The sequence below is a fragment of the Lycorma delicatula genome, chromosome 9, assembly GCF_047948215.1.
Source record: "Lycorma delicatula isolate Av1 chromosome 9, ASM4794821v1, whole genome shotgun sequence".
Lineage (NCBI taxonomy): Eukaryota > Metazoa > Arthropoda > Insecta > Hemiptera > Fulgoridae > Lycorma > Lycorma delicatula.
The window spans coordinates 42637223-42649517 of record NC_134463.1 but is presented as its reverse complement, the minus strand read 5'-3'; the positions used below and the strand labels follow the sequence as shown (position 1 = coordinate 42649517).

General features: G+C 28.6%; 1 protein-coding gene across 7 annotated transcripts in view; it reads right to left on the bottom strand.

Moving 5' to 3' along the window:
• The window catches only part of LOC142329723 (uncharacterized), a 187535-nt gene that overhangs the window by 87206 nt on the left and 88034 nt on the right, over positions 1-12295 (bottom strand). For 6 of the 7 annotated variants that reach the window (XM_075374451.1, XM_075374453.1, XM_075374452.1 and 3 more), the window contains 2 exons: positions 9988-10167; positions 5890-6051 (listed from right to left, as the gene is read on the bottom strand). The exons of the other annotated variant lie outside the window; for it this stretch is intronic. In XM_075374451.1, the coding sequence (XP_075230566.1) occupies positions 5890-6051; positions 9988-10167 (342 nt within the window). The remainder of the gene's footprint in view (positions 1-5889; positions 6052-9987; positions 10168-12295) is intronic. 7 annotated transcript variants of the gene reach the window in all.

The window sequence follows — 12295 nt, the reverse complement described above, 5'->3', positions numbered from 1 at the left end:
ATAGTCACATATGACATCATATCTAATGCTGAAAAGTGAGCTTTCATGGACAAGATTAATCGTGTTTGTGCAGATCAAAACATGTAGCTGAAAACACAGATGTGTTGTTTGTATTAAGCACTGGATTTAAGAATGAATTAATTTTGTTCAGTCTTATTGCTGTCTTAAATTTGTTAACAGTGCAGTGTCGTAATGCCTCAAAATTATGTAAATGATGTAGATGCCTTTTATTATGTATATGGTGAGTTTACTGTAAAATCAAATAGTAAAAACATTAGAACATTAAATAAAAAAGTATATAATTTGTACTTTCAGTGTAAAACTGGTAATCATGAGGAATTAGGCAACAATCATTTTAATTTTGAATTACCTTCCAATTAGCCAAATCTTATATAATAAAATTAAATGACTTGGTTAGGGATTTCAATTTATTAAAAATTCAAGCTGAACTGTTAGGATCAAGACTGCAAGGTTGGAATTTACTTTAAAAAATACAAAAATTTTGGGCTTTCAAAGCCGACAAAAAGAACTTTCTCAGAACTTTATTGATGAAAATAATTTGGTTTATTGCACTTAGGACAAGTTCATAAACCTGAGGACTGGTGCCTTTTCAAGATTCGTCAAGTATAGTTTAAAAGTGGTTCTACTACATAACTGTAACAAATATCCTTCGATACCAATCACTTATGGTATTAATTTGAAAGAGACATATGATGTGATGAAAGACATTCTTGAAAAAATAAATTAAAAAAACAAAGCTGAAACATATGTGGTGATTTGAAAGTTATAGCTATTTTTTAAGCGTGCTAAGTTAGACTATACTAAGTACATGTGTTTTCTTTGCAAATGGGACAGCCGAGCTAGGGATAAACATTATGTTACCAAAGAGTGGAAGAAACAAGACAACTTAACTCCAAATGGGAAAAATATTATTCATTAGCCCTTAGTTGAACCCAAAAAAATATTTTTACCCCCTCTCCATATTAAGCTAGAACTAATGAAAAATTTTATAACAGCAGTGAAGAAGGATGGTCCTGGAATTTTGTACATCAGGCAGAAATTTCTGAATGTACATGAAGGAAAAATTAAAGAGGGAATATTTGATGGTGCTCAAATAAGAAAGTTGGTCAAAGATGATGTGTTTAACTCAATGTTAAATAATGTCGAAAGTGCAGCTTGGGCTTCATTTAAAGACGTTTGCAAAACTTTTCTCGGCAAACAAAAATTTGGCAATTACGATATTGTTAACCAACTTCCTACTTCATAAAGATGTAATATGTCTTTGAAAATACATTTCCTCCACTCACATCCAGATTTTTTCGCAGGCAACCTCGAAGACATAAGTGACAAACACGGTGAACATTTCCAAAAAGACATTTCAATGATGGAAAGCCGCTATAAAGGGAAATGAAATACCATCATGCTAGCCGATTACTGTTGGACATTAATTTGGGATGTGCCTAAGGCTATTTACAAAAGAAAAGCATCAGCAAAATCATCCTATGGCCATGCAAAATTATAAATTTTACAGATTTTAACTATATTTTCCCTTAATTTTTTTTTGAAGCGTAATTTATTTAAAAAACTAAGGGCGATAGAAAAATTGTATTTTCAGATCTGTAATATACGCAAGTAAGCAATTCAAGAAATGGTATCACACTTAGAGAAACATTAAAAAAGTTTTTTTTTCTATCAGTGTTCTGATCAATAGGTCCTCCAAGGCCGATCCATTTTCCAACAAAATACTCATTTAAAAATTGTGGTACAAGATGAATAGAATGTGGGTTTGTTACGTTGAAAATACATGTCCGTTTGTTTGACAGGAGGAACATTTTCTAGTAAAGAAAAATGCATTTATAAAAATTCTAGATAATTTGTTCTGTAAGATTTTAATATGAATGAACTAATTACACGAATATCTATTAAACACAGCATACCCATTTTCTGAAAATCATTTGTGAAATATTCTAGTACTGAAAATCAATTAAGAATATGAAACTGCCTACACATTCCTCACAGACTTGTTACAGTATTTGGAAGAACAATTCCAATTTCATTCATATGTTCAAGTATATGAGGAGATGAAATATTATCATTAGAAGAAATACAATCTTGTATAAATTTTTAAATACTTCAACGCCTCACGTAAACACTGCTTTTAGGATACTTATGTCAATATTATGCGACTGAAGCTATAGCGCATTTCCATAGAAGAATCCATATTTGTAAATTGTATTTGTATTATCGATCTAAGTCATTAAATGAAACACAACTAAATTTTAGTTTTTTACAACACAAATTGAATTCAGATAAAAATAATCACAATTTAAACAGCCCTAATGTTCTACAAGACATATATACTGTATGAAAAAACATGATCATATTAAAATTAAACTTCAAATTCATTTAGTCATTAACGCCAGCTAGTTGAAATCAACTAACTTTTCCCTTTTGAAATCAACCAATTTTTTCCTTCCACATCAGTTGATTTATACATAAAACACCTGTATTAAATAGGCATTCTGATTTTTCTGTATTAGCTGAATCTTTTTGTTTTGCTTTTAACTGATAAATTTCTCAAACTAGTATTTGAATTTTATCGATTACTTACATAAATTTTCTCAGAATAAAATTCTCTACAGAATCTGTTATGAAGTTTTATTGGTTAATCGACATTCTATTTTACGCAAACCAAAATAAATTGGTTTTTCAGACCGAATTTGTCAAGGGACTTTTCCAACAAAATGTTTTTAGAGATACAGTTCTGGAAACCATTTTTTAAAGTAATTTTCAGATCAAAAACATACAAATACACCTGTCTTTATTGTAATTAGAGCTCAGAAAACTTTAGTACTGCATTATACTATCTACAAAGTAAAAATCATGGTGAAATCTTTCAGTTAACTCTAAAACAAAGTACTTCCAAACCTATATTTATATGACTTTTTCTTATTTCTATCTATAGAATCACCTCCCAAAATAGTATTCTTTCTAGGTGTAACACTCAGTATATATAAAAATATCTTTCACTTCTTCAACTTATAAAATTAATAATACTTGTAGTAAAAATAAGGAAAAACAAACTACTTTATATGCTGTATTGAAAAACAAAATTTTAACTATATGCTTCTATGGATTTCAATTTAATGACCAATTTTGGTTAAAATTAATAAGTACTTTATTTCAACTCTAATAAAAAATTCAATATCTTATTTTAATTTATCTATATAAAACCTTAAAAATAATTAACAGGGAGAAGTTTAAATTATAAGTCACACAGTAGGCTAACAACTAATAAAAAGATTTTCCTGAAAGTTCAGTTAGCCTGTTTTAACCATAAAAGTCTTAACTTTTACTTTGATTTTTTTTTTTTATATATATCATCATAGATTTATAGAACTGCTACTGGGAACATGTAGTGCAGGAGTATCACACTTCCTGTTATATCGACCATCAAATAAGGATTTAAATGGAAAAATTATTAACTACATTCCTTTCTTTCTTGAAATATTTGCTAGATATAGAAATTAATTATTATCAGATTCAATCTGATATAATTCTTAAAATATGAAAATAATGGATATAAAAATATTATCGTTACATTTTATTAAGTACTTAGAAAAGCTACTGTCCTGACTTTTTCAATTTCTGGTGAACAATCCTCTTTATAAATAAAGCAAACAAGTGACAGGCGAGGAAAGTTGCAAGACTCAGGAGCATAGAGTAACACAAGTTGTTACTCATGAAAGAGAAATATCTGATGTGGATGCACCACATGACTTCCTTGTGCACCAATTAAATTACATATACACTTTTTTTTTTCAATGAAAAGTACATTAAATTTTATTTCATTAATACATTTTTTTATTCATCAAAATTTTTTTTTACAAAATCAATATATTTAAATAAAAAAAAAAGGAGATGAAGTCTGTTCGAACTGATGTGCCTTCCCCTAACATCCAAATATTTCATTAAATTAAAATCTTATTTGGCTGTAACTCTGGAACCAATGAAAATAAGTACCAATTATGATACGTTAAAAAGCTCTCAATGAGGGCTTCTTACTGTAATTAAGAAAAAGTCCAAAATCCAAAAAATTTGGATTCTGGCCTTTTTTTGGACACTTAGTTATCAATTGCAATCAGAAAGGGAGGTGCACAACTAAATGTTACAACAGTCCTAAATCCAAAATTTCAACATACTACGGCTAATAATTTTTGAGTTATGAAGATACATATGTACATACGTATATACACATATGACAGACGTTATGCTGAAACTAGTCAAAATGGATTTAGGGATGGTCAAAATGGATATTTCTGTTGAAATCTGAAAACCAAAATCTTTCGCGATTACAATACTTCCTTGTACTTCGTACAAAGAAGTAAAAATATCACAATTAAAATGCATTTTCTAAAATATAAAATTACTAATTTTATTACTCATTTTAAGGGATTCACTTCAAGCATACAATAAATCTCATAACAACATGACATCTTAACATGTTTTTATTCATAATGCAAATTGATGATAATTTACAAAAACACAAAAAATTTGAATGAAAACCCCTATAAATTTTATTTTAACAAACATTTTATAACTTTATTTTTTAATAACTTGTTTCAAAACATATATAAACTATGTCTGACTGTTCATTTCTTATATTATGTTGTTTTTGGGTGTTACTTCATAATCAAGTATATTAATATGTGGTCCTTTTCTGTATATATGTAGAATCTCTAGATTATTAATACTGATGGATTTGTGTATGTAAGATGATTGTTGATTGTTTTGCTGTATAGGGCGGTAATTTTTTACTATATTTTTGCTTGAAAATAAAGGGTAAAAATCAATCAAGACAAAGCTTTAATGTTATAAAATAGATATAAAAACCCAAAAAATATAATACTAAATGAACCAACAAAATTTAACTGAAAATTATAAAATATTACATTTTAAAATTACCATCATTACTGATATTATGGGAAAAACAAAAGGTTTCATCAATTCTTATGACACTTTCTTTGGGCTGGAAGAAGATTTTCAAGTGAATTTCTTATTTTTTAGATGGAGGACCTTTTAACTGTTAATACTATATTTTTTTTATTTTATATAAGTCATTCTTCTCTAAACAGCAACAGAGTTTTGCTTCCATCCCTGCTTCTCTCTTGTCACAAAGGGGTTTCCTCAACTTCAAATTAATGAGAAAACCAGGAGTTCAGAAAATGGTTTCATTAAAAAATTAATGTCAATTGGATTATTTTTATATTACATGACTTATTTACCAAGATATAAAACATTTATATAATACAACTTATTTACAAACATATTTATCAGAAATTAGTTAATAATTTTAGCATAGAATTATAAAATTGCCTACTGTTTTAATCAGAAAGATATAAAAAAAATATGGTAAAATCAAAAAAACTGATCTGTCTGTCTGCCTTTACCTAAGTCTGTATTTTGTACCATTTAGATCCACTAAATGTTGATCTAAAGAGTAATAAAAATAAATGGACAGATTAAAAGAAATGATGTTTTGGTAAAAAGCACTCGGTACAATTTAACTGATGGTGAGCAAATTATTTTTATTATGGATGAATCATAACCAAAGTTTTAGCAACAATGAAACTTGATGTAAAAAAATTAGACAAGATGCAATTACTGTCCCTGCAAAACAGCATTATCCTTGATCTGTAATTTTTTCTTTACTACTTCAACTTATCATAGGTAGTTGTCACAGCACTACTTTGAGTTGTCATGTATTTTTAAAAGAAGATATATCTTTAAATCATGTATAAAAATGGCAACCCTTGACCAAAGCTTATACAGTAATTCAAACAAAACACCAAATATCATAAATACACACAACACTGCAGCAAATAATACCTTGGAGGTGATCTAGCAGGAGGTGGGGTGCGGTAACGAGAACCACCCCGTCTATGAGGTGAAAATCTTCTATCCTTGTCTTTGTCTCTTTCACGATCTCTATCCCTATCTCTATCCCGATCCCTAGGTGACAATGAACGTGATAATGATCTTGAACGTGACCTGAAATATACAAAAAAAGCATTAAAATTGAATTACTAGTTAACTGTATTCAACCTGTAAGTATTTTATTGTGTATCAATGATATTTTGCAAATTACAATTACTGCTATTTATAAAATTTCTTTGTTTCGTAACTGATGGTGTAGTTTAAGAAAAAACTGTAGACTTATATGCAAACTAAAACTTACACTCTTTGATAGTAAACAATGAAAAATAATTAAAAAAATTTCATAGCCCGATTTAAATATTTTATCATTTCCAAAAACTTTGAGCAATTTTTGAAATTTTTTAGTATGAAAAAAAATTAAAATATTTTATATTTTAAATAAAATATATTTACAGGAACCAAACAGCAACAGTAATAATTGAAGAATATAAGAAAGAAGCTGTAATAAAAAAGGGAGTTCTACAAGGATTTTCCCTATCCCCGTTACTTTTTTTAAAAATATTTACATGGAACTAGCAGTTAATGATGTTAAAGAACAATTTAGATCCGGTATAACAGTACAAGTTGAAAAGATAAAGATGCTACAATTTGCTGATGATATAGTAATTCCAGCTTAGAGTAAAAAAGATTTACAAGAAAAATGAACGGCATGGATGAAGTCATACACAAGAAATACCGCGTGAAAATAATAGAGAACAAAATGATAGTAATGAAATGTAGTAGAAATAATGGAAATGGACCACATATTATAAAAATGGGAAGAGAAAAAATTTTGGAGGTAGAAGAATTCTGCTATTTGGGAAGTAATTACTAAAGATGGATGAAGCAGGAGTGATATAAAATGCCAAATAGCACAAGCCAAATGAGCTTTCAGTCAGAAATATAATTTGCTTACATCAAAAATTAATTTAAATGACAGGAAAAAATTGTTGAAAGTATATGTTTGGAGTGTCGCTTTATATGGAAGTGAAGCTTGGACAATCGGAGTACTGAGAAGAAAAGATTAGAAGCTTTTGAAATGTGGTGCTATAGGAGAATGTTAAAAATCAGATGGGTGGATAAAGTGACAAATGAAGAGGTATTGCGGCAAATAGATGAAGAAAGAAGCATTTGGAAAAATATAGTTAAAAGAAGAGACAGATTTATAGGCCACATACTAAGGCATCCTGGAATAGTCGCTTTAATATTGGAAGGACAGGTAGAAGGAAAAAATTGTGTAGGCAGGCCACGTTTGGAATATGTAAAACAAATTGTTAGGGATGTAGGATGTAGAGGGTATACTGAAATGAAACGACTAGCACTAGATAGGGAATCTTGAAGAGCTGCATCAATCCAATCAAGTGACTGAAGACAAAAAAAAAACAATTTAAAAATATGAAATTATATTTTTGACTTATTAGGCTAACAGGAAAAAAAAGAGAATTTTTGGTAACTTTCTTTTGAAACTTATGGTATTTAATGCACATATATCCCAATGCATTTCTTTACGTCTTTAAATAACATTTTAACCCTTTTAATGCAGGCGGCAGTCTTTCACCCACTCATGTTGAATCAAGAAAATTTATTGTAATAATTTTTAAATAAAGAATTGCTATAAAAGTAGTTTTATAAATTTCATTTAATTGGTTCTATAATACACATATTATTTTTTTCTAATCACCATTTCTTTTCATGATTTATATTTGATTTACAAGATACCTACTGTTACATTTGAAAGAAAAAGAAAAAAAATACAAAATTAAAAAAAAATAAATAAATAAAACTATACATAGATACCACACATGTAACAGCAGTTATGTTGAACCAATTTACACAATGGATTGTACTAAAAATCACACAATTATTTCTAGTAAGTAAAGTATACCATTATTATTAATATAAAACAATCATTTTTTTTTTTTACAGATGGATTAAATTATATCACTGCTTTTCATAGAACATTCTTAATAAATAAAATAAAGTTTTTTCTTAACATATCTGAAAAGATTTTAGTAGTAAGATATTTTTTAATTATTTTATATATAAATGTCAAAAGATTGATTTTATTCAAATTATCAGAAAATACAGAATTTTCAAGAATAAGAGAAGGAAATCTGTTTAAATTTATACATACTTGATAAGCTTTTTAATTTATCATCTTCTTTTTATGTTCTACCTGGCAGCAGGTCCCTTATGCCACTGTTGTATTCAGCAGTTTCTGACCCAAGCCTTCTCCTTTATCTTCTTGTAGTATCCAATCTTCACCCTTCTTCTTCCTTGTTTTCTTTCCCCTTCTACTGACCCGATACAGTTGCAGAGATTCCACTTCATTTAAACTCATGTACTAACTGGTTTTTTCTTTCTTTGATGTGCTTCCAACATGTGAATCTTTTTTTTACTCTTTCTAATTAATTCCTCATTAATCCATCCTCTCTTACTTTCTCCATACCCACATCTCAAATGCCCCAATCCAGACCCTCTCTCTTCCTCATCATCCATGTTTCAACTTCATGCAACAAGACATCCATTCATAATACTAAGCTAACCTCTTTCCTAAACTAAGTTTAGCCTTTTTAGTACATAGTAATTTCCTCTTCTTAACGAAGGCTTCCTTTGCCATCACTATTCTTTCCTTTATTTTCATTGTGCCCTTTCAGTCCTGTGGTACATTCCCCAAATATACATACAGATTGACACATGAAATGATCTAATATTTTTTTTGGCAATAACCGTTTAGGTTAATCTGTTTGATGTTGGCAGAAGCGACAGCATTTCATGAATATTAGTTTCTTCTCTTTCAGAGTATGCTATTTGTGTATCGATCCAAGATGGCTGACATAGCACAGTACATAAAGATTGTGTTGTTTTTTAATTAAACGAAAAGTGTGGTACTAACAAAAAGACAGTGTCTTGCACATTATCAAACTCAGTGGTCGCCCTCATTTAAAACAACATATAGACTTTACAAAAAATTTAATAGTGATGGTTCAGTATTTGAGAGTAAGTACGAACAGACTGCCAATGTTTGTTCTCCACAAAATGTCGAAGCTGTCATAGTAGCATTGCTGAGGAGCACGAGCAAATCAACAAGAAAAGCAGCAGCACAACTTGGAATTTCTAGGCAATCTGTGCAGCAAATTTTAAAAATGATTTTGTATCCATACAAAATAACAGTGTTGCCTAAAGTAACCGTTGACAACAAACATCAAAGAATGGCGTTCGCTAAATGAGCTGTGAATCAAGAATATTGCTGAATAATGTTTGGTTTTCAGATGAGGCACATTTTCACCTAGATGGGGTTTTTAATAAATAAAATGTGTGTTTTTGGGCTTCTGAAAATCCATATGTGTTTCATGAAAAGGTGCATCACGCTCCTAGAATTACGGTATGGGCTGCTATTTCAAGTCATTGGGTAATAAGACCATTCTTTTATGAACAGAAAGAGAACAGTGAAGGATTATCTAAACATGCTGCGTAATAATTTTGTTCCTCAGCTTTTTGACAACGGGTTTCCATTAGAAAACAAATGGTTCATGCAGAATGAAGCCAGACCAACACGACTAATATTGTTTTAGACTATCTGCATGAAATTTTTAATGCAATGTCAGTTCAAAACTATTTCCTAATCATTTTGCGTGTGGACAGAACTGCCCCTCCCTCGAACAGTCCTGATTTGAATCTGTATGATTATTTTTTTAAACAATTTTCCCTAAACATCCTGGTCGTACAGTGATGGAACTGCAAGTGCTGATCACCGAGGCATGCAACTGATGCAGCTGATGTCTGAATTAGTGGGAATTATGTTTATAGCAACACATTTTGTTACCACCAGCATTCAAAGGGTTAAATTTATAATCTAATATAAGTATATTCAAAATGAATTATTTTATGATGGCATAAAAGAAAAAAAAAACATGTTTCAACATTTCAGAAACAGAAAGCATGGATTTTAGAAAAACTAATTACATTAACTAAAATTATTTTGTAGAAAAACATTTAATATATAAATACCTGCTGAGTGAGAATGAATATGATCCAGAATGAGATCTTGACCTTGTTTTTTTCTTTTTAGAGATTGGTGGAGTTTTGGATCTGGGACGAACTGATCTTGATCTTGATCTAGTCCTAGAACGTGTTCTGGATAATGTTCTTGTTCTTGAGCGTGTTCTGGTATTAGTTCTAGTTCGGCTCCTTCAAAAAAAGAGTAAAAAAATTCTATCTGTATTAATTGGCTTGAAATGATTTTAAAGAAAGGAAATGTCAACAAAAATTATTTCATAAATCAGACACATTGTTACAAATAATAACAATGGGGTTAATACAGTATGTAAAGTTATATATGAAATAAGGGACTAACGTATTAAATCTACACTCAGGATATTAATCCTACCCTTCAAGAATAGTTCAATATACTCGTATTAGAGAATGCTGATAACACCAGTTAAATAAATTGATCATTTCAACTAGTATTGTAGTTAACAATTCACCCTATATCCAGTGATTATAAATGTTTTTTCTAACCTGTACAAATAATCTTCTTCTTTTTTTTTTAATTATATGCTTATTTGTGAATTCTTGTCAACAGTTTTACTGTGCACAGTTCACATTTTATAATGATTCTCTGCTCTTATAAGTTGTTATTCTTTATATTTTTATTTTTCTGTCACTCTCACCAATATACAATCCAGTAACCAATAAAAAATACACATTTATAAATAAATGAATGAAAACAATATAAGTAGCTCAAGGAAAAAGAGCTGGAAAAATTATGATTGTATATATTAAGCAAAATAAAAAATTCTGACCAACATAAATTTACAGATTTTATTCCCTTTTTTATTTGATGTCTAATATTTTTCTTAATAAAACACATTAAACATTAACTAAAAACAAATAGAAAACTATTCTGTAACAAAAATGAACAAGCAGATTTTGAGTAGCATAGAAAACACAAAACTTTTAGAAAACTATTTAATTTACAGGTATTCTGTATAAAAATACCTGATGCGTACACTACACGACTTCCTTGTACGCCTATTAAATTATATATAAACATTTTTGCTGCACTTCATTTAAACATATTTCATTTGAAAGTGAAATACAATCCATCAATTCTTTAACGAAGTGGACAGTTCCACAATTTCTGAAATATTAGTTTTTATTAACATCAAATATTTACACATTAATTCAACAATCTTACACGAAATATTAGGATAAAGTAAAAGTCCCTTAATTACTCGTATTACAAGATCAGTATTATTCGTACCTTCATGAGTTGCTGATTAACAAAAGTTTCAGATTTCTGGTGTGTCGTATAAATGTTAATAATAATTAAACTATTCCGTTTAATGAACTCCTGTATACTGGTTACAAATGTTCATTTTAACCTTACGTGTAAAATACTGTTTTTATTATTGAACTATTTGCTGAATAATAAAAATGAAAAAGAAACAATCATAAGGAAAAAGAAAGAAAACATGAAGAAATAACTCAAGAAAACAACAAGATGAACAGGAAGAAAATGCTAAGGACAAGGGAAGAATAAAAAAATTATGAGATGATAAATACAAAGAAGAAAATGATAAAATCAAAGAAAGAATAAAAAGATTAAGAGAAGATGATTACAGAGGAAGAAAATGTTAAAACCAAAAAAAGAATAAAAATATTAAGAGAAGATGATAAATATAAAGAGGAAGAAAACGTTAAGATCAAGGAAAGAATAAAAATATTTAAGAAGAATGATGAATATAAAAAGAGAAAATTTTAAAACTAGAGAACGTGTACACAAATTAAGATCAGAATTATATCAAATCAAAGAGCAAGTAAATGATTAGCAACAAAAAAACAAATAAACGAAATGATGATCAACTCTATCTTAGGAAGAATGTTGTCCAACAACATCAGAAGAGTAATGAACTACGAGATAAGAATTTTTTGCAATTTATTAAAAATCACGCAGTATACCTCAGAATATAAGTTGTTCTTGTGAGGGTCTATTTTTCAGTTACTCTGCTAACTTTAATGTAGATAAAATTAAACATGAATTCTAGGATAATTAAATAAAATTAAACTACAAAATCCAAAAATATATGATCCTAAATTATAATTTTCAATTAATATTTAATAATCAGATGTTTCACCAAATCTATTGCATATACACATATGTAATAATGCCTATTAAATTACATGTACAGATTTTTAGAAATACATAAAATTTTATTTCCCTAATAACTTCTAATTTTTTTCTATTTTTTTATGTATTTTTATTATTGAATAATAATTTATTGTAAAAATTTGTTTACAATCACAGATTAATAAT